This window comes from Myxocyprinus asiaticus, chromosome 47 (genome assembly GCF_019703515.2).
Source record: "Myxocyprinus asiaticus isolate MX2 ecotype Aquarium Trade chromosome 47, UBuf_Myxa_2, whole genome shotgun sequence".
Lineage (NCBI taxonomy): Eukaryota > Metazoa > Chordata > Actinopteri > Cypriniformes > Catostomidae > Myxocyprinus > Myxocyprinus asiaticus.
The window spans coordinates 19035969-19055194 of NC_059390.1; the positions used below are offsets into that span (position 1 = coordinate 19035969).

Consider the following 19226-nt stretch of genomic DNA (forward strand, 5'->3'; position numbering starts at 1 on the left):
TTACAAATAATTTTTATATACACTGGTGGCCAAAAGTTTGGAATAATGTACAGATTTTGCTCTTATGGAAAGAAATTGTTTCTTTTATTCACCAAAGTGGCATTCAACTGATCACAATGTATAGTCAGGACATTAATAACATGAAAAATTACTATTACAATTTGAAAAAAAATTTCAGAACTTAAACTACTTCAAAGAGTTCTCATCAAAAAAATCTTCCACGTGCAGCAATGACAGCTTTGCAGATCCTTGACATTCTAGCTGTCAGTTTGTCCAGATTCTCAGGTGACATTTCACCCCACACTTCCTGTAGCACTTGCCATAGATGTGGCTGTTTTATCGGGCACTTCTCACGCACCTTACAGTCTAGCTGATCCCACAAAAGCTCAATGGGGTTAAGATCCATAACACTCTTTTCCAATTATCTGTTGTTCAATGTCTGTGTTTCTTTGCCCACTCTAACCTTTTCTTTTTGTTTTTCTGTTTCAAAAGTGTCTTTTTCTTTGCAATTCTTCCCATAAGGCCTGCACCCCTGAGTCTTCTCTTTACTGTTGTACATGAAACTGGTGTTGAGCGGGTAGAATTCAATGAAGCTGTCAGCTGAGGACATGTGAGACATCTATTTCTCAAACTAGAGACTCTGATGTACTTATCCTCATGTTTAGTTGTACATCTGGCCTTCCACATCTCTTTCTGTCCTTGTTAGAGCCTGTTGTCCTTTGTCTTTGAAGACTGTAGTGTACACCTTTGTATGAAATCTTCAGTTTTTGGCAATTTCAAGCATTCATTCCTTCATTCCTCAAAACAATTGACTGACAAGTTTCTAGAGAAAGCTGTTTCTTTTTTTGCCATTTTTGACCTAATATTGACCTTAAGACATGCCAGTCTGTTGCATACTGTGGCAACTCAAAAACAAACACAAAGACAATGTTAAGCTTCATTTAACGAACCAAATATCTTTCAGCTGTGTTTGATATAATGGCAAGTGATTTTCTAGTACCAAATTATCAATTTAGCATGATTACTCAAGGATAAGGTGTTGGAGGGATGACTGCTGGAAATGGGGCCTGTCTAGGTTTGAGCAAAAATGACTTTTTTCAAATAGTGATGGTGCTTATTTTTACATCAGTAATGTCCTGACTATACTTTGTGATCAGTTGAATGCCACTTTGGTGAATTAAAGTACCAATTATATATATATATATATTTGTAGGCCTAAATAAAATAATAATAATTTATAAACTGCAATTACAGAACATTATTTAGTGTGAATTAACCTCAGATGCTGTTTCTCCCTCATTTTTGAACGAGTACTGTGATGAAAACACAGACACACAGTCTGGTTTGCATTATTCATCCACACCCTACTCTAATGTAACTGTAGCACGTGCATTCCTGGCAGCATTCTTACTGTTGGCATGCATATTTGAAGTGGCATACCACTTCACATAATCCCATCAATCAGTTTTTAACTGGAGAGACTGGGGAATGGCAGAATGTCTCCTTATTGAAAATATTGCTTTTAACCAGGTATTTAAATGCAAAACATTTCACTGTTAATATGCATTTGAGGGCTGCAGGTCAGACGGACCCTTCAGAGTAGAGTCAGCACTCAGACTACTGACTGTTGCCAGCATGCATGTTATTCTGAAACATTTCTAACAGGCTTCATTTAAGGTTAGCCATAACAAAGCCATGTGTAGCTTTGATTTTAGTAAATCATACATTAGTGAGCGCATTTACATGCACAATCTAACACTGAATAATACGCTTAATAAGCAGACAGCGTGTTAGGTCATGTACACACCTTAAACGATTTTCATTTATCGGAGTAAGGTCATAACATGGTTTAAGCCAAAACAGACCGGCACAGCAAGATTTTTGCCCAAGATTTTGACCTTACAAGACAACCAATAAGATGGTGTTGGGATATATTTTATTAAGAAAAAGAATGTAAGAAAATAAACTTGACAGCATATTTTAAATGCAACCTGCTGATTTTGAAACACTGATGACATGAGATTTGTTTTTGAAAAGAACAAAAGAGACACCATAGAAAAATAGAATATACTGTATATATGTACATTTTTTTTTTGTATACCCTTTAAACAAAATACATATTCTTTTTTCTCTGCAACATAATTATAAAATGAATAAAGTTCATTTCATCCCAGCTCTGATATCAAAGGAATATTCCATGTTCAATTTAAGCTCAAATAAATGCATTTGTGGCATAATGTTGATTACCACAAAAAGTAGTTTTGACTCGTCTCTCCTTTTCTTTTTCTTTTTTTGATTTTCTCCCCTTTTCTCCCCAATTTGAAATGCCCAATTCCCAATGCGCTCTAAGTCCTCGTGGCGGCGTAATGACTCGCCTCAATCCAGGTGGCAGAGGAAGAATCTCAGCTGCCTTCGTGTCTGAGACCGTCAACCTGTGCATCTTATCACGTGGCTTGTTGAGCGCATTACCGCGGCTACATAGCGCGTGTGGAGGCTTCACGCTGTTCTCCGCAGCATCCACACACAACTCACCACGTGCTCCACCGGGAGCGAGAACCACATTACAGTGACCACGAGGAGGTTACCCCCATGTGACTCTACCCTCCCTAGCAACCGGGCCAATTGGTTGCTTAGGGGACCTGGCTGGAGTCACACAGCACGCCTTGGATTCGAACTCGTGACTCCAGGGGTGGCACGCCGAGTTACCCAGGCCCCCGTCTCTTCTTTTCTTTAAAAAAAAAAAAAAAGAAAAAAGAAAAAAGTTGAAGTTACAGTGAGGCACTTGCAATGCTAGTAAATAGAGCCAATTTCTGGAGGATTTAAAGGCAGAAATGTAAAGCTTATTTTATAAAAGCACTTACACTAATTCTGTTGAAAGTTGTGTATTATTTGAGCTGAAAAGTTGTTTAAATCATAGTTTTAGGGTTGTAGGATACGGCGTTACGTCATCATGGCAACAAAGTTGTAAAATTGGATAACTTTACACAGAAAAGGGTAGAAAGCAATTTTATCACATATAGTTTACATCTTGTGGCTATACTTTTGAAACACTGAACATATAAATGTTTATGATCTGGCCCCATTTTTCTTCCTTTGTAAGTGCCTCACTGGAACCCACAAGTCGAAATAATTTTTTGTGGTAATCGACATTATGCCACAAATGCTGTTATTTGAGCTTAAATTGTATTGAACCCAGAATATTTCTTTAAAGTGATAGTTCAATTAATTCTGCCATTATTTACTCATCCTCATGTTGTTCTTGAGCGAAACACAAAAGGAGTAGTTAGGCATAAAGTTAGCCTCAAACACCTTTCGCTTTCATTGTATGGAAGAAAGATGCAATTAAAGTAAAAGGAGAATGACACCATATGTGTTCCACTGATGTCATACAGGTTTGAAACAACATGAGGATGAGTAAATTATGGCAAAATGTTCATTTGGGAGTTAACCATCCCTTTAAGATGGTAGAAACCAAGACAGTTATGTTGAGCAGTTATGAGCCTATCGTGATTTCTATCATCCAACGTGTCATTTTTATTTAAGAGCCTATGGTGCAGTGTAAAACTTTTTTCTCCCCTTTCCTACTTGGGTCTGTTTAGATTGGCTAGGGTAAAAATGATGCCTTCATAAAAAGGAGAATGTCTTTCCAATATTCAACCCTACTCTCAAATTTCAACAAAAAGCACATTTCCTGCACTGTTATCTGAAAGCTTTATGTAAAATCCATTATGAAATTCTGCTTTCCATGAAATATTAAAATACTTAAGATTAACCATATAAAATTCAAGGCTGATTTGACATTCGGATCAACCGGTTTAGAGTGTGCTGAAGATTGCATTGATTTGGAACCATATTGGTATTCCTGTTGTTAATGTGGTTCTGAGGTACTCAGCTTAATAGATGCTACAAGCGATACGCATACAACAGCAGGGGTAGTCCTGAGATGGGAAGTGTTTAGGGCGTGCAAGCTGTGCGTGTGTTCAGAGGGAGTTCCTGATTCAGAAAGGTTTTGAGCTGGAGTCTGTTGCGAGACGGGAGACATATGCTTCATAGATGGTGTTTAGGAACGAGGCATCATTCTGAATCACATATAGAAAGAAAGCATTAGAGGCAGAGCAGTGATCAGTCACTCATACTGAGAGTCTCATTTAATCAGCAATGTTTTCATAATTTGAATATAGATGGCAGCAAGACCATGGGTTTAGTTCTGACCCTGATGAGATGGAGCAGTGTGGCCTGTAGCTGACTCTTGCTAAGTGCTCTGGTTTCAGCTGGTTCTGCTACAGCTTTGGTGGCTTCAGACTGAGCGAACACACTGGGTGATAGCAAAAGGGTGGGTGCTACAGTTGCTGGGATACGCTGTGGTGAGATCACCTGCACAGACAATAAATCACAGGTTGATTTCAGAGTAATTTTTGCACTTACATGTGAGAATGTAAGGATTTGCAGTCTGTAATGGGCTTAATCAAAATTGCTGCACGATCCTGAAGCTAAAGCTTGCTTTTATTTATTTTTATCTCTCAAGCCCATTCACACTGCCAGCGACAAAGCGACATGGCCACATTCATTTTCAATGAGAGCAGACTGACTTCTGGCAACACGAGCTACAGCGACCACTGGCGATAAGATGCAGTGTGTCAAGTGACACGACCATGTTGTGACAGTTGGCAGCGACTACCAAAGGTAACACAGTGGATTTTACTGTTCTACATGATTTGCCTGCAACCACATATTAGCAGCACGTTAACGACTGGATTAATCAGGAATTTTACTTCACATATAAAAGTACTCATTACCAGTATAAAACAATTTGTATGTATAATCATGGACACCTGCAGATAGAATCTGGACATCAGAAAATGTGACGTGACAAAAATGGACATAGTTTTAGGGAGACCACACACTTTGTAAAACTTACTGAAATAATAACAATAGCCTCAGAATGTAGAAGGTTTGGCAATACTAAGAACTTATTTTCACTTAAATGGGGAAAGAACGGCATTACGGACGTGACAACTGTGAAAGCAGCACTTGCATAAGGAGGAAAACCATCCAAAACTCTTTTAAACCTGAAGCCTTTGTATGATATCCATCAAAGCAGCATTATGGATTGAATTAAGACTGAAATCACGATATGGCCTTGCACGATTACTAAACTGCAAAGTGCAGCATTTTGAAACATAGTCTGCTTGACCACCTCAGTCAGCGCTGTGTGAGCGTGTGGCGCCCTCTAGCGGGTGTGTGCGGCACATGCTGAGTAGTGCAGCAATATGAGATGATTAGGACTGATAAGTGTATGTGTCTGTGTATGGAGTCGGGGTGTTGGTAGGTTGGGGTTGTTCGGTACATTTTCCTGCTTTTTTGCCCATTGGCGATAGCAATCCTGATACATGGATACATTGTCAGCATTTTGAGTGTATTTGATTCAAACACTGGCAGACCGTTCCTTTTGTTCATGATCTGATGCATTGAGCACTGCTGCGGTCCATATAAAAACACTCTTTCCTGAGGAATGTTCATTTTTAGCAGCAATTAATTATTTATTTTACCTGTGTCGTATTAGTCTTGCTGATACTCGAGTTGCTGGTGGCCAAATTGGGCTGTAGGAGCTCCTGATGGGGATGAAGCTCCTGTTCCTGCTGCACCAATGTGAGCCTCTGCAGGAGCTCATAAGGTGACACCACGTTCCCTCCCACACCAGTAGGGGGTGCTTTTGCTGGTACATAGAGCAAGTGATGAGGTGGGACTGGCCCTGTGGCTTTAGCCTTGGGGTGGATTTGAGTCGCCACCGCACATTCTCCTTGGCTTAACTGTAGGGAAGGCAGTGCCGGGGCCCCTGCCATGAGGGGAGGGTTCATTAGCAGTCTCTGTATTGGGTCAAGCTGGTTCTGGACTACCCCGTTTTCACACAGACGACTCTCTGGGGATTCAGACAAGGGCTGCAGCAGTGACCCAGACATGAGTTTATGGATAGCTGGACAGTGCTGCACGGGGGTGCTGGATGCCAGAGCGCCCCCTGCTGGTGCTGGGTCATCGTAAGACAACGAGCGTGCCACTGCAGGCCGTGCTGGACCCACTCTGCCGACACTTGAGCTGGGCTGTGGGGAGATAGAGTCTGGCTTTGACTGAGCACCAAACAAAGTGACGACTGAGAGATGCTTTGACTCTATCTCTCCATCCTTGGGTAGAGAGAGAGAGAGAGAGAGAGAGAGAGAGAGAGAGAGAGAGAGAGAGAGAGATTTTAAAGATTACATATTAAATCTACTGTGGTGCAGTAGTGACTTAATACTCCAAGACAATGAGTACCATACCTGCTGTGTTTGTCCCTGAATGTGTGTGTCCTGTGCTGGCTTTAGAGGAATGGGTTTGATTAGATGGGGGTTTCCATAGATGACTCCACCACTTCCAATCTCTTTCGGCTCAGAGCTGAGTTTGCCCTAAAGACGAAAAAAAAAATAAAAAATGGTAATCTACTCAGCTAAGCAATGCCGGCCATTAATGCATACTGAGCACCTGTATACTTGTGCCACACAAGACTATATTCAATTGTGTGTGTGTCACCTTGTCAAAGTCTTGTCGTGCTTTGGTGAGCATCTGCAGAATATCCACTCCCTGCTCTGCTGCTCGTGGAGAGACGCAGCCGCTCTCTATCTGCACCTGTAGCTGATGTTCCTGCCCAGCCAAACTGATACACGCAACATACACAGAAAAGTAGAGTGTGTGTTTTTATGGGAAAGTGAGAGCTAGGGAATATCTAAGCTGAATAGGGAGAACTAGCTAGATAACTCCCATTTAAAATAAATAAATAAATAAAATAACAATACTGCAGCCAAATCTTTTTCAATACATTTGTTTCCATTTGTTTCTTGAATGTCCACTGTTAACATTAATAAACACACTGAGCTACTAGAGTTTTTTTTCTCCACTGCTGTTCAGCAGTGGCGCTGTGCTCCTAAATCTATAGCACCATGGCAAAATTGTGTTTTAGCTAAGCTGTGAGCTTGCAGTCTGCGGTGAGAGAGAACGACATAGGCAAACTAATACAAAAGCAATAAATAGATAACGCATCTTTCTATTGCATACTCTCTGCTGGCTGCACACAACAACAAACATACAGTGTGACTATTGTAGTCCGATTCACAAATGAATAACTCTTATGAGCCTTATGAGTTATTTTTAATGAATCAGTCAAAAAGATTCACATAATTCTCATGAATTTATGAATTATCATTTTGAATCAACTGGTCTAAGGATTCTATCACTTACTGAATCAGTCAAAGCAGTTCTTTTCTCAAGTCATTACTTTTGACATATCCAACTTGAAATGAACAGAGAATGATTATTACGTTGTATTTACTGAAGTGTAAAAAAGTTTTGTTGTAAAATGGTAAAATAAATACGTAACCAAAATAGTATGTTTTTGTTTAGTATTTTCACTTAGTATACAGTTAGGACCAATTGTTTGAGGGTGCTTTCTCAAAAGTACTACAAGAATCGTTAAGTGGAATTGGACTCTGAACCACAATTGCAATGGTTAAATTCCACAATTCCCATCCCAAGTGAGAGCAGAGACAGATGCAAGTTTGCAGATGGAGGATAAACTCACTTCTTCATGAGTTCTGCGATACGCTGACAGTCTTCCTTGTCATAGAACCAGATGCCATAGATGGACACTGCCAAAAAACAACAACACAATTTTAATCCACACCACTAAACCAAATAATATTAAACCAATTGACTGTAGGTAAGAACAGACCAAAATATAACTCTTTTTTCATTGTACATCTGGTCATTGCAGTCTCTAGTCATGATCATGATTTTAAGCTTGATTACACTTCCTAGTGCTTGACGCATGCAGAGCGCTAGGAATTGTAATCGAGCTTGAAATCATAATTGTGCCTAGAGACTTCAATGGCAGTATTTATAGTGAAAAAGGAGTCTGTTCTCACCCAAAACCAATTAAATTAGCTTCTGCGGACATGGATTAAACCACTGGAGTCATGTGGACTACTTCAATGCTGCCTTTATGTGCTTTTTGGAACTTTAAAGTTTTGGTCACCATTAACTTGCATTGTATGGACCTAAAGAGCTGAGATATTCTAAAAATCTTTGTGTGTTCTGTAAAAAAAACGAAAGTCATACACATCTGGGATGGCATGAGGGGGAGTAAATAATGAGAGAATTTTTATTTTTGGGTGAACTATCCCTTTAAGACATTACCCACAGGAAAAAAATTAAAATCAACATGTAGCAAATGATCAGATTTAGCTGGAACATTATCAGAGGTAAAATTACCAATGAAACCAAAGCCCTCCCTTAGTGTGCGCACACATGCACTCACAATGCCACTGTACATACACCCACTCCACTTAAGTTGACATTCCTTTCCCAGAGAGTCCAAACTCCCAAATCCCCATGCAGAGACAAAGCCAAGTGCTATGCCAGTCCAGAATCTATGAACTCAGAAGTCTCCAAGCACCCAGAAGTCATCAGATGCTTATAGGATCAGCGGCCATTGTTCATTAAGGAACAACCACAGAGGAAACAGCTAGAGATTTCAGGGATGGGTTCAAACCATTTAACCATCATGATAAAGAGGTTTGAGAACTAAACTTAGAGTCCGGTGCTGACAGCTGAATCAAGACCAGTTCCATTCACCTTCTACAAGTAGCTGCGATTTAACAGAACCCATAACAGAGCAGCGAGTGAAAGAGAGAGAGAGGGAGATCAGGGGCTGGTCCCCCATACACCATTCATTTTCAGCCCAAGGAGCACAGCGTGGTTCAGCGCCTGGGAAAAAAACCAAACAAAATACTGTCTGGGAACAGAAGAACACACCACTCAGAAAAAGAGAGAGAGAGCAAGGGGAGGAGAACAAGCAAAAAGAAGGACATAGAGAGAAGGATGAGAGCACATTGCAAGATCTTTTGATGTTGAACTTAGCAAAACCAAACAGAACCCTGCGCCCTTGCTCGTGTTTGTGGAATCAGAGTGCAGGGGCATTCGCTGCATGTTTTACTGAATGGAGTTGAATCTGCAAGAAGAGTGCTGAGAAGACCGTGAACTGCTGACCAGCTTCAAACAGATGGAAGCTTCTATCTGCAGAGGACACAAACTTTAGAGAGAGAAGATGCTGCGGGAGCTGTTCAGCCGGCGCAGGCTGAAACACGAGCGACTGGAGGAGGAAGTGGAGGTGCGATTCAAAGGGAAGCTGGTCTCTGAGAAAGAGCTGGGCTACACGCATTTGCAGCCGGGAGGTAAGAGCAGCTACAAGTCTCCTGTTACTACACCATCACAAATCACAACTGCGTTTAAGAGACAAGCTGACAGAAACCAGCACACTCTGCACACGTGTGCCTGTATGTGCGTGTTTGAACAAACCCCCAACCCTCTGTATTAAATTTCGGTACTTAAGAAGTAGGCTACCATTTGTGCAGTAGACACGAATCATGCGGTTAGGGTATACTTCATTTTTCTGAGTTCCGGATCGTGTCCCGTCGACCACGCTGCCTTCCAAAGTATACTCTTTTCACGTGTTCGACGCATGCACACTACGACTGCTTTGTGATACTCTTTTATTACAGTCAACGACAGGTGCAGACTGTGCTGATGATGAAATTTGCATCAACGAGGCAAGTATACTTTAGCCTTAAGAGATCAGACTTAAGATTTTCACCTGATGGATGATGAAATGGCCAGAAAAACATCCAACAGACTAACATTTAACGAGGGACTTGAGTCAAATCTAGGGATCAGAATATCACAGAGACTTGGAGGTCAGCTCTTTTGACTTGGGCCAGTAAGTAACCCCCCATACAATGAACTCCTTAAAAGAGCAAAGAACACCTTAACACCTGTAAAGTGGCACCCTGGCACTACATTGCTTTCTTCAGAAAATGTTAAATTTAAGTTTAGTCTCACATTAACATTCCTTAACTTAAAATCTACTTGATAAATAATTCAGTGAAACCCTCGACCAGTAAAATCTCACCTAAATGAAGACATGGAAACAGACAGGGTAAACTGACTGATGGGAACTTTTCATGCAGCTGTTTTGGCAAACCTCTAAAAACATCAGTTTTGCACTAGCTGAAACAAACCAACAAGACCTACAAAGCATTCACTCAGAGGCACTTTCTGCTTGTATCTGTACATGACTTTATCAAGAGTTTCCTTGGAAGCGTGTGTGAGAGGGTTATCTAATCAGGATTGGCTGCTCGGGCCTGTGATGCTGGCAGGAAACTGGGAGAGAAATACACAAACTCCTCTGCACCATCTAAGGCACTGTAGCTCTGGTGGCCTCTCATCCAGGCATGTCTGCCAGCGATCTCTGATCTCTCTCTCTCTCTCTCTTACACCAAAGACGCCAGTCTGACAGCTCTCTCAATCCAGACACACTTTTACTGCTTTAAAGATCTTCAGCTTTTGGACGGATGCCCACCCTGTGCTCTCATTCTCTCTTAAACACACTATGGATGCACCGAAACAACTGGGTCGTACTCGTATACTGGTGGGTAAATACTTGTACTTGGTATCAGTATAATCATTTAGGGTGTCTGAGTAGGAGTAAATAATAGTACATAATGATGTGGCACTTCTTAGAACAGTTTGACAATATGTCAGTGTAACAGGGTTCAATGGAAAGGAGGAGACGAGAACCGGCTTGACGATGCAAATAATATTTTAATGAGAAACTTAACCAAAAAGACAAACACACACACAGGTGTCGGACAGCTGTCCGTAACTCTCTCTCTGTCGCACTGCCGTCTCCGGTCGGCCTTATCCCTCTCGGGCTTCATCAGCCTAATTAGGGGCCGGGTGTGCGGAATCACAACCCGGCCCCAACCTCCGCCCTGCCATATTCCTCCCTCGTTCTCTCAGGTCAGGGAGCCCCCGGCATGACGTACACCCCAACCCCCCGGCCCACTTTCCCTGGGGGAGGCGTGCCCTTCCGGCCCCGTCTGCCGGCAGGTCATCCCACCTTCCTGGAACTGGGAGGGGACAAGGGGAGGGAAAACAACAACAACAAAAAACACGGTACATACACACCATAACGGTGATGATACCAACTTTAAATATAATAATATTTAAAAAGAGAGGGAAAGGCCAATGCGGAGCGGCAGCGGGAGAGAGAGAGGAGAGAGAAAAAAAAAATTATTTACTCGCCGGTTCTCTGATATACCGTAGTCTGGTCCTCGGCCACTATTCCACCCTCTGGTGGACGACAGCCGTGCCTCCCCAGGCGAATTGGAGGCAGTCCTCCGGCCCCTGGCGGATGGAACGCCCCACCATGTTTCCGGTGGATGGTAGGGGTCTCCCCCGCCACTGGCAGCGGTCCTCCCGCTCCAGGCGGTCGGCCAGGAGCCCCTTCCCGCTCGGTGGTCTCAGACCCCGCTGTGTTTCTGCGGCTGGCAGGGGTCTCCTCCACCCCTGGCAGCGGCCCTGACTGCTCCAGGCGGTCGGTTAGGAGCCCCTCCTCCCCTCGCAGTCGGTGGCCATTCCTCTGTTCTCAGGCGGCCAGGCTCCTCCGTCCCCCGGCGGATGGCCGCGGCTGCTCCGTTGGGGTGGATGGTAGTGGCGAGGACTCTACTATGGCGCATCCCTCCTCCTTCCCGGATTTCGGCACCAGTGTAACAGGGTTCAATGGAAAGTAGGAGGCGAGAACTGGCTTGACGATATAAATAATATTTTAATGAGAAACTTAACCAAAAAAAGACAAACACACACACACAGGTGTCGGACAGCTGACTGTAACTGTCTCTCTCTGTCGCACTGCCGTCTCCTGTCAGCCTTATCCCTCTCGGGCTTCATCAGCCTAATTAGGGGCTGGGTGTGTGGAATCACGACCCGGCCCCGCCCTCTGCCAAGCCACAGTCAGCAATTTGGGTGTTTAAACTATTTAAACCTAGCATATCAATTGTCATTGTATTCATCTTTCCCTGATATATACACTGAACAAAAATATAAACGCAACATGTAAAGTGTTGGTCCCATGTTTCATGAGCTGAAATAAAAGATCCCAAGAATCTTCCATACACATTAATTAGATTAGATTAGGGCCTAATGAATTTATTTCAATTGACTGATTTCCTTAAATGATATGTAACTCAGTAAAATCTTTGAAAATGTTGCATGTTGCGTTTATATTTTTGTTCAGTATATGTGGCTTCTGCATGCACACTTGCATAGGGTGTTTACACCAAATATTGATGTAGTATTTTTTAATGTTTACTGCACTTTGTATAAAGTATATTGATAAATAAGAAGTATTCATGGCAATATTTTTGAAAAACTATTTTTGAAACTATACAAAAATATTTCTGCCTAAAACTTTTGCGCAGCCCTGTACCAGGGGCGGTTCTAGGGTCAGTGGATATTCGGGGCTAAGCCTAGACCTCTATGGATACATATAGAACCATCCTTTGAGAAGATACTGGAATAGAATACACTTTAGAATAAAACTTTAAATGTTACATCTGTGAGATGTCATATTATTTTATATATATATATATATATATATATATATATATATATATATATATATATATATATATATATATATATTAAATCTTCAAAATTACTGAAAGTAAATCTAAAAGGCTCCACTAACTACAGTATATCAGAAACTGTGTGCTTTTAACACTATACACTTTAAAATGTGATTTAAAAAACAACAACAATATTGTCCCTTTCGGCTTCCAGTAGTTAGTTTAGAAGAAATTAGGCTTCAAGTAGGCTAAAATAGGTAATTGTGAGAAAAGAAATTTGTTGCTAGTTTTGCCAGAGTTTGCGGCATCATATCTAAATAACTGTTTTGCAAAAAATGCAAATGAATTCCCCGATCACGTGTGTATATACAGTATTTCTCTTTTGTTTTCAGGGTTATATATCTAAATATTTGGGACTTACTGCATCTGGATGGACCAACACAACACAGTTCCTAATATCTCACCAAGACAGGAATATTTTTTTATTCTCCCCAATTTGGAATGCCCAATTCCCAATGTGCTCTAAGTCCTCGTGGTGGCGTAGTGACTCGCGCTACCGCGGAGACATAGCGCAAGTGGAGGCTTCACGCTATTCTTCACGGCATCCACGCACAACTCACCGCGTGCCTCACCGAGAGCGAGAACGACATTATAGCGATCATGAGGCCGTAATAGGCAACGAGGTGAACATCTTTAACACACATGCATTCAGGCAATTCGACAGATGGAGAGACTCACATCGAGCATTCCTGTACAGGAGAAATGGATGCTGCAGCTGGAAATCTAAGTCCTTAGTAATAGGTTCAGTCAGATTGTCCATGCTCAAGCGGTTCAGGATGGTGAAGCCGTGTCTGGGGGACGCAAGCCTGATACACAAACAACTAACATTAATAATCCACAACACTAATGAAAAACTTCAGTTTACAAGACTGAAGGATGTAAACAACTGTGTGAGTGTGTGCTCAGTAAGCATGAGTGCAGTCACATCAGAAAGCTGAGGTTATTTTTGTGACTCTCTGCAACACTTTTGATCTCTGGGCCACACATACATGTGCTACAAACACATCCGAAAACTCACAAACCTGTTATATACAAACAGAGTTCCCTCCACATTGGTCTTCTCCTGTTGGAAAAAAAAAATGATCACATTACTCTTTACAACATGAGATGTTTGGATGCATAATAAAACATTTTAACATTTTAAAATGCACTCACACATGCAGCCATTTAAACCTATATAACAGTAGTAATTAATATACACCGGTGGCCAAAAGTTTGGAATAATATACAGATTTTGCTGTTTTGGAAGGAAATTGGTACTTTCATTCACCAAAGTGGCATTCAACTGATCACAAAGTATAGTCAGGACATTACTGATGTAAAAAAGCCACTTTTGAAACAGAAAAACAAAAAGGTTAGATTGGGCAAAGAAACACAGACATTGGACATCAGATAATTGGAAACGAGTGTTATGGATCTTAACCCCATTGAGCTTTTGTGGGATCAGCTAGACTGTAAGGTGCGTGAGAAGTGCCCGACAAGACAGCCACATCTATGGCAAGTGCTACAGGAAGTGTGGGGTGAAATGTCACCTGAGTATCTGGACAAACTGACAGCTAGAATGTCAAGGATCTGCAAAGCTGTCATTGCTGCACGTGGAGGATTTTTTGATGAGAACTCTTTGAAGAAGTTTAAGAAGTTCTGAACATTTTTTTCAAATTGTAATAGTAATTTTTCATGTTATTAATGTCCTGACTATACATTGTGATCAGCTGAATGTCATTTTGGTGAATAAAAGTACAATTTCTTTCCATAAGAGCAAAATCTGTACATTATTCCAAACTTTTGGCCACCAGTGTACGCATCCATCACTACAGTCATTAAAGGTGTTGATATTGTATACCCATTCATTGGTGGTATTGTTGAAAGTGTAGAGTGCTACTTGGCTGGCCAGGTCTGTGATGTTGTTGATGTAGGGATCCAGTCTCTTTAGGGCAGAGAGACTCATGGCTAAACAGCTCCCACCGCCACCACCTGTGCTTGCCGTCATGGCTCCAGTGCTGTTCTATATATATATATATATATATATATAAATACATTTAGATTTGAAATAATACGTAAATAAATAATGTGATAGTTTAAAATGTAAAATTAATTCAGAATGGATAAATCAGCCCAAAAGAAGAAGAGTGGTGCTTGGATTCTGGGTGGTTGCTAAGGCGTTGCTAGGTTATTCTGGGTCGTTGCTAGGTGGACAAAAGAGCGAAAATATCTGTGGTATTCTGGTCCATATGACTCAGTTCCCTTCTTCAATGTGGGTATATGAGTTTTTGCCAATGTTAACTGTAAATCTAAATAATAACCCAGCTGTCCTCAACAAAACATATGATTTGAGGTATCATTCACGTCTGCTAAAGGATGGTCAAATCCATAACACCTAAGTATTAGCAAGTATAGCAATAGTGATGCGTGCATTAGCAAGTGGAATAAATACATGCCTGTATATGTTTTATATGGGATAAATCAAACCTATTTGAGCTTATAAATTAAATAAACGAGGCCTTCATGAGTTGCTGCTGTCTCATACATTGTGATGGGGTGAAACTTACCTGCACTGAAAATATCGCACAAAATCCTGATCTGTGGTTTAAACACGATCCAACTCAGTAAAACAAGATCAACGCACCTTATTTTTACTTCTCCGACTCCCGACTGACTGCCGCTATCGCCATGTTTGTTCTGACAAGCAGACAGAACTAGCAGCTCCCTGAGTGAGCAGGGCACAGGAACGGAATAATCGAGTCCGAATAACCGATCCGCCCCGCCCCCTGCAGCTGCAGCTGGCCGTAACTCACCTGAGAACACTGGTCGTGTTCAATGCCTTTAATTTGCACCATTACACCGAAACAAGCATTGAAAGTAATGAAGTGAGCTGGAGCTCTATATGTTGTGCATCTAGGGGAGCCCACGAGGATTGTGAATTCTCGCATTGCTGCGCTATTTGTGTTCTGGTAGGCATGATGGTTTGTTTGTTGGTGTTAAATGTTTGTCATTACTCGTCCAGTCCCCCGGCTAGCAACATAAACAGATATATGTTCTGGCTAAAGCAAGTTTTACAGTCCAGCCCCGCTGCCCTTTTAATAAAAACAAACCTGTCAGATGTTAACGTATAAATATTTCCAGCTGAGGACTCTACATTGAGACTGCAACATTAAGTTTGCAGGGGGAAAAATGGATATTGTTGTTGTGCCCTTAGGCAATACACTGAATAATAATAAATAAGACTAGTTACAATATGACAAATTAAATAAAACGGATAATTTAGTTAGTTAACTACACTTTACTCAAATGCCACTAGATGGCAGCACTAAACAATTCCTCCGCGTGATTTATCCTTGTTCCCTTCATGATTCCAAAACCATTCCCAGAGACAGCCCTTGCAGTGTTTCTAGTGTTAGCGTAATTATCTTAAATTGGTGCACACATCTGTGGATTATAGCTGACAGAAACTTTTCAAAACACAGCAAATTAACATACATGAATAGTAAATTTATGATGATAACCTTTAAAGCTTCTTTATGTATTCAGGACTCTTTTAATTCCACCAGCATGCAATGAAGGAAAACCGGTTGCCTCAGTTACGTTTAGCTAATTAGTTAATTGGTCCATAATTCAAATGTTAGTCAAAGTGTCATATTACCAGTGGATGTGGAGCATGACCACTGTTGTATATCATATTCAGAGTGCAGATAGAAACACATGATTTGTCTTGACATCTGAAATATGGGACTGAAAACTGAGAGGAGTTACACTTAAAAATAGGCTTATATATATATACACACCGATCAGCCACAACATTAAAACCACCTGCCTAATATTGTGTAGGTCCCCCTCGTGCCGCCAAAACAGCACCAACCCACATCTCAGAATAGCGGTTATCTGAGTTACCGTAGACTTTGTCAGTTTGAACCAGTCTGGCCATTCTCTGTGGGCCTCTCTCATCACAAAGGCGTTTCCGTCCACAGAACTGCCGCTCATTGGATGTTTTTTTTTTTTTTTTTTTGGCACCATTCAGAGTAAATTCTAGAGACTGTTGTGTGTGAAAATCCCAGGAGATCAGCAGTTACAGAAATACTCAAACCAGCCCATCTGGCACCAACAATCATGCCATGGTCGAAATCACTGAGATCACATTTTTCCCCATTCTGATGGTTGATGTGAACAGTAACTGAAGCTCCTGACGTGTATCTGCATTATTTTATGCAGTGCAGCCACACGATTGGCTGATTAGATAATCGCATGGATGATTGTTGGTGCCAGATGGGCTGGTTTGAGTATTTCTGTAACAGCTGATCTCCTGGGATTTTCACACACGAATGGTGCCAAAAACAAAAAACATCCAGTGAGCGGCAGTTCTGTGAATGGAAACACCTTGTTGATGAGAGAGGTCAACAGAAAATGGCCAGGCTGGTTTGAACTGACAAAGTCTATGGTAACTCAGATAACCGCTCTGTACAATTGTGGTGAGAAGAATAGAATCTCAGAATGCTATTCTGAGATGCGGGTTGGCGCTGTTTTGGTGGCACGAGGGGGACCTACACAATATTAGGCAGGTGGTTTTAATGTTATGGCTGATCAATGTGTGTGTGTGTGTGTGTGTGTGTGTGCATGTGTGTGTGTGTGTGTGTGTGTATATATATATATATATATATATATATATATATATATATGTGTGTGTATTAGTGTATATAATCTTAAAGGCAGTGCAATAACCAGTAACTGAAAAACACATTCTGGACATTTCTTCTGTCCTTTATAAAAACATACCAAAGTCAGTCAATTATTTTAAGATGCTTAAAGGGATAGTTCACCCAAAACTAAAAATGTTCTCATCATTTACTTACCCTCATGCCATCCCAGATGTGTATGACTTATTTTCTTCTGCTGAACTCAAACAATAATTTTTAGAAGAATATTTCAGCTCTGTAGATCCATACAATGGAAATGTTGGATCTCCAAAAAGCACATAAAGGCAGCAGAAAAAAGTAATCCATATGACTCCAGTGGTTTAATCCATGTCTTCAGAAGTGATATGATAGGTGAGAAACAGATCAGTATTTAGGTCCAATATTAAATTCTCCTCCCTGCCCAGGGTGGTGATCTGTGCGAAGAATGCAAATCACCAAAAACAAAAGTTGAATGTGAAAGTGGAGATTTATAGGAAAAAAGAACTTAAATGTTGATCTGTTTCTCACCCATAACTATCAAATCACTTCTGAAGGCATGGATTTAACCAGTAAAGTCATATGGATTACTTTTATGCTGCCTTTATGTGCTCTCTGGAACTTCGAAATTTTGGTTACCATTCATTTGCATTGTGAGGACCAACAGAGCTGAAATATTCTTTTAAAAATCTTCGTTTGTGTTTCTTCTGCAAAAGAAATAATGTCATACACATCTGGGTGGCATGAAGGTGAGTAAATGAGTGAATTTTCATTTTTGGGTGAACTATCCCTTTCAGAGAATTCGCTGACCTCTGTCATGAACTTTTGTTCCAAGCCAAATTCAATCAAGGAACTTGGCCGTAGTTTGAATGCTTGTGAACTAGAAGTGTGTGTGTGTGTGTTTTTCATCCACCCAGGGAGGCATCTGAAAACCAGGAGTTCTGTACTGTATGTCTTATATGTTACTCCTTTATGATTCTTTTTAATCTTAATATTCAGGATATTCAGAAAGAGCGAGAGGGTGAGAATAATCTGGGGATGTCTATAGGGACATATGAAGTTTTCTCAGGAGTGCCACTATGATGTTCCTTTAGCGCTGTCTGTGAGGGGCAGGGATGCGCATCGACAGGCCATGTTTATAGATAGAATAAAACTTATTTAAACACTTTGTTGGTATTAAAATAGTGACTGGATGACATTATGAAAAAAGGACCTAATTTTAGGTGCTTTGTTTTAGCAGCTTTACAGAGCAAAAGTTTATTTTTACTTTTGGCCAGAGGGAGAGGCATAACCAGAGAAGGGCCTGCTAAATATGTACTAGGCCAATTGCTGATTAAAGATTCTCAGTCATTTTGTAGAAATTCCCAGGCCCCGTCGTCCCCTTTATCAGAGCACGGCACTCCTGAAAAAGCTCAGGAAACAGCCTGTCCTCTCATGGGAAGACCTGACAGGCTATAGCTCTGATAAGACACCTGCTGCTGGTGAACTAGACTCTTAAGGCAACCCATCTGCAAGTTAGTCTTCATTGGTGGCCATTTCCTAAACATATAGCAGCAACGTCTTAGTCTTCATGTGGAGTTTGCATTTATGTGATATTCTTGTACTCGTGTTCATGTGTTGCGGTGCCAAGTTTAACATCTATGACAAATAATTTTCTGAAATGATTCAGAACTGTAAAAGAGCCCATGTCGAATATAGTTAGGAACACAGCCCATGATCTGGGCACATTCCGCAGCAGTGGAGATCATTTGGCTTGATCTATCCAAGTTTGCTCTCTCTTCAGAGGTACAGCACGCCTGGAAAAGCGTTGAGGATTTATTCTTTTCTAGTGCAGTCACATCTGGAAGCAGTCAGGGAGTCTACAGGGGAGGGGGTTTGATCGTCAGATCATTGCAGAGAGGCTGGTGGTGTGCACGCTCTCTCCGCAGGGCCACAGTGTGACTACTCCCCTTTCTTTCCAATATGGACTGGACGCGGCCGATTCTGTAACTGTGTTTCCTAACGAGGCGGCGCG

At 41.3% G+C, this 19226-nt stretch overlaps 2 protein-coding genes across 5 annotated transcripts in view; one reads left to right on the forward strand and one right to left on the reverse strand.

The window, feature by feature from the left end:
- Positions 1–1901: 1901 nt before the first annotated feature.
- LOC127436764 (mRNA-decapping enzyme 1B-like) lies at positions 1902–15249 on the reverse strand. 4 transcript variants are annotated; one of them, XM_051691125.1, is made up of 10 exons: positions 15175–15249; positions 14392–14553; positions 13571–13611; positions 13227–13354; positions 7607–7673; positions 6562–6685; positions 6312–6437; positions 5550–6179; positions 4213–4374; positions 1902–4079 (listed from the first exon to the last, which is right to left on the reverse strand). In XM_051691125.1, the coding sequence occupies exons 2-10, from the start codon at positions 14536–14538 to the stop codon at positions 3999–4001; spliced, it is 1506 nt and encodes a 501-aa protein (XP_051547085.1). In that variant the 5' UTR covers positions 14539–14553; positions 15175–15249; the 3' UTR covers positions 1902–3998. The 4 variants fall into 4 exon arrangements, with proteins under 4 accessions (XP_051547085.1, XP_051547084.1, XP_051547086.1 ...); XM_051691124.1 differs by having other exon boundaries at positions 15098–15236; XM_051691126.1 differs by having other exon boundaries at positions 14392–14548; positions 15175–15225.
- The window catches only part of LOC127436755 (voltage-dependent L-type calcium channel subunit alpha-1C-like), a 198583-nt gene continuing 187038 nt past the window's right edge, over positions 7682–19226 (forward strand). Inside the window, exon 1 of the mRNA XM_051691101.1 lies at positions 7682–9257. Coding sequence (XP_051547061.1) covers positions 9131–9257 — 127 coding nt within the window. The 5' untranslated portion in view covers positions 7682–9130. The remainder of the gene's footprint in view (positions 9258–19226) is intronic.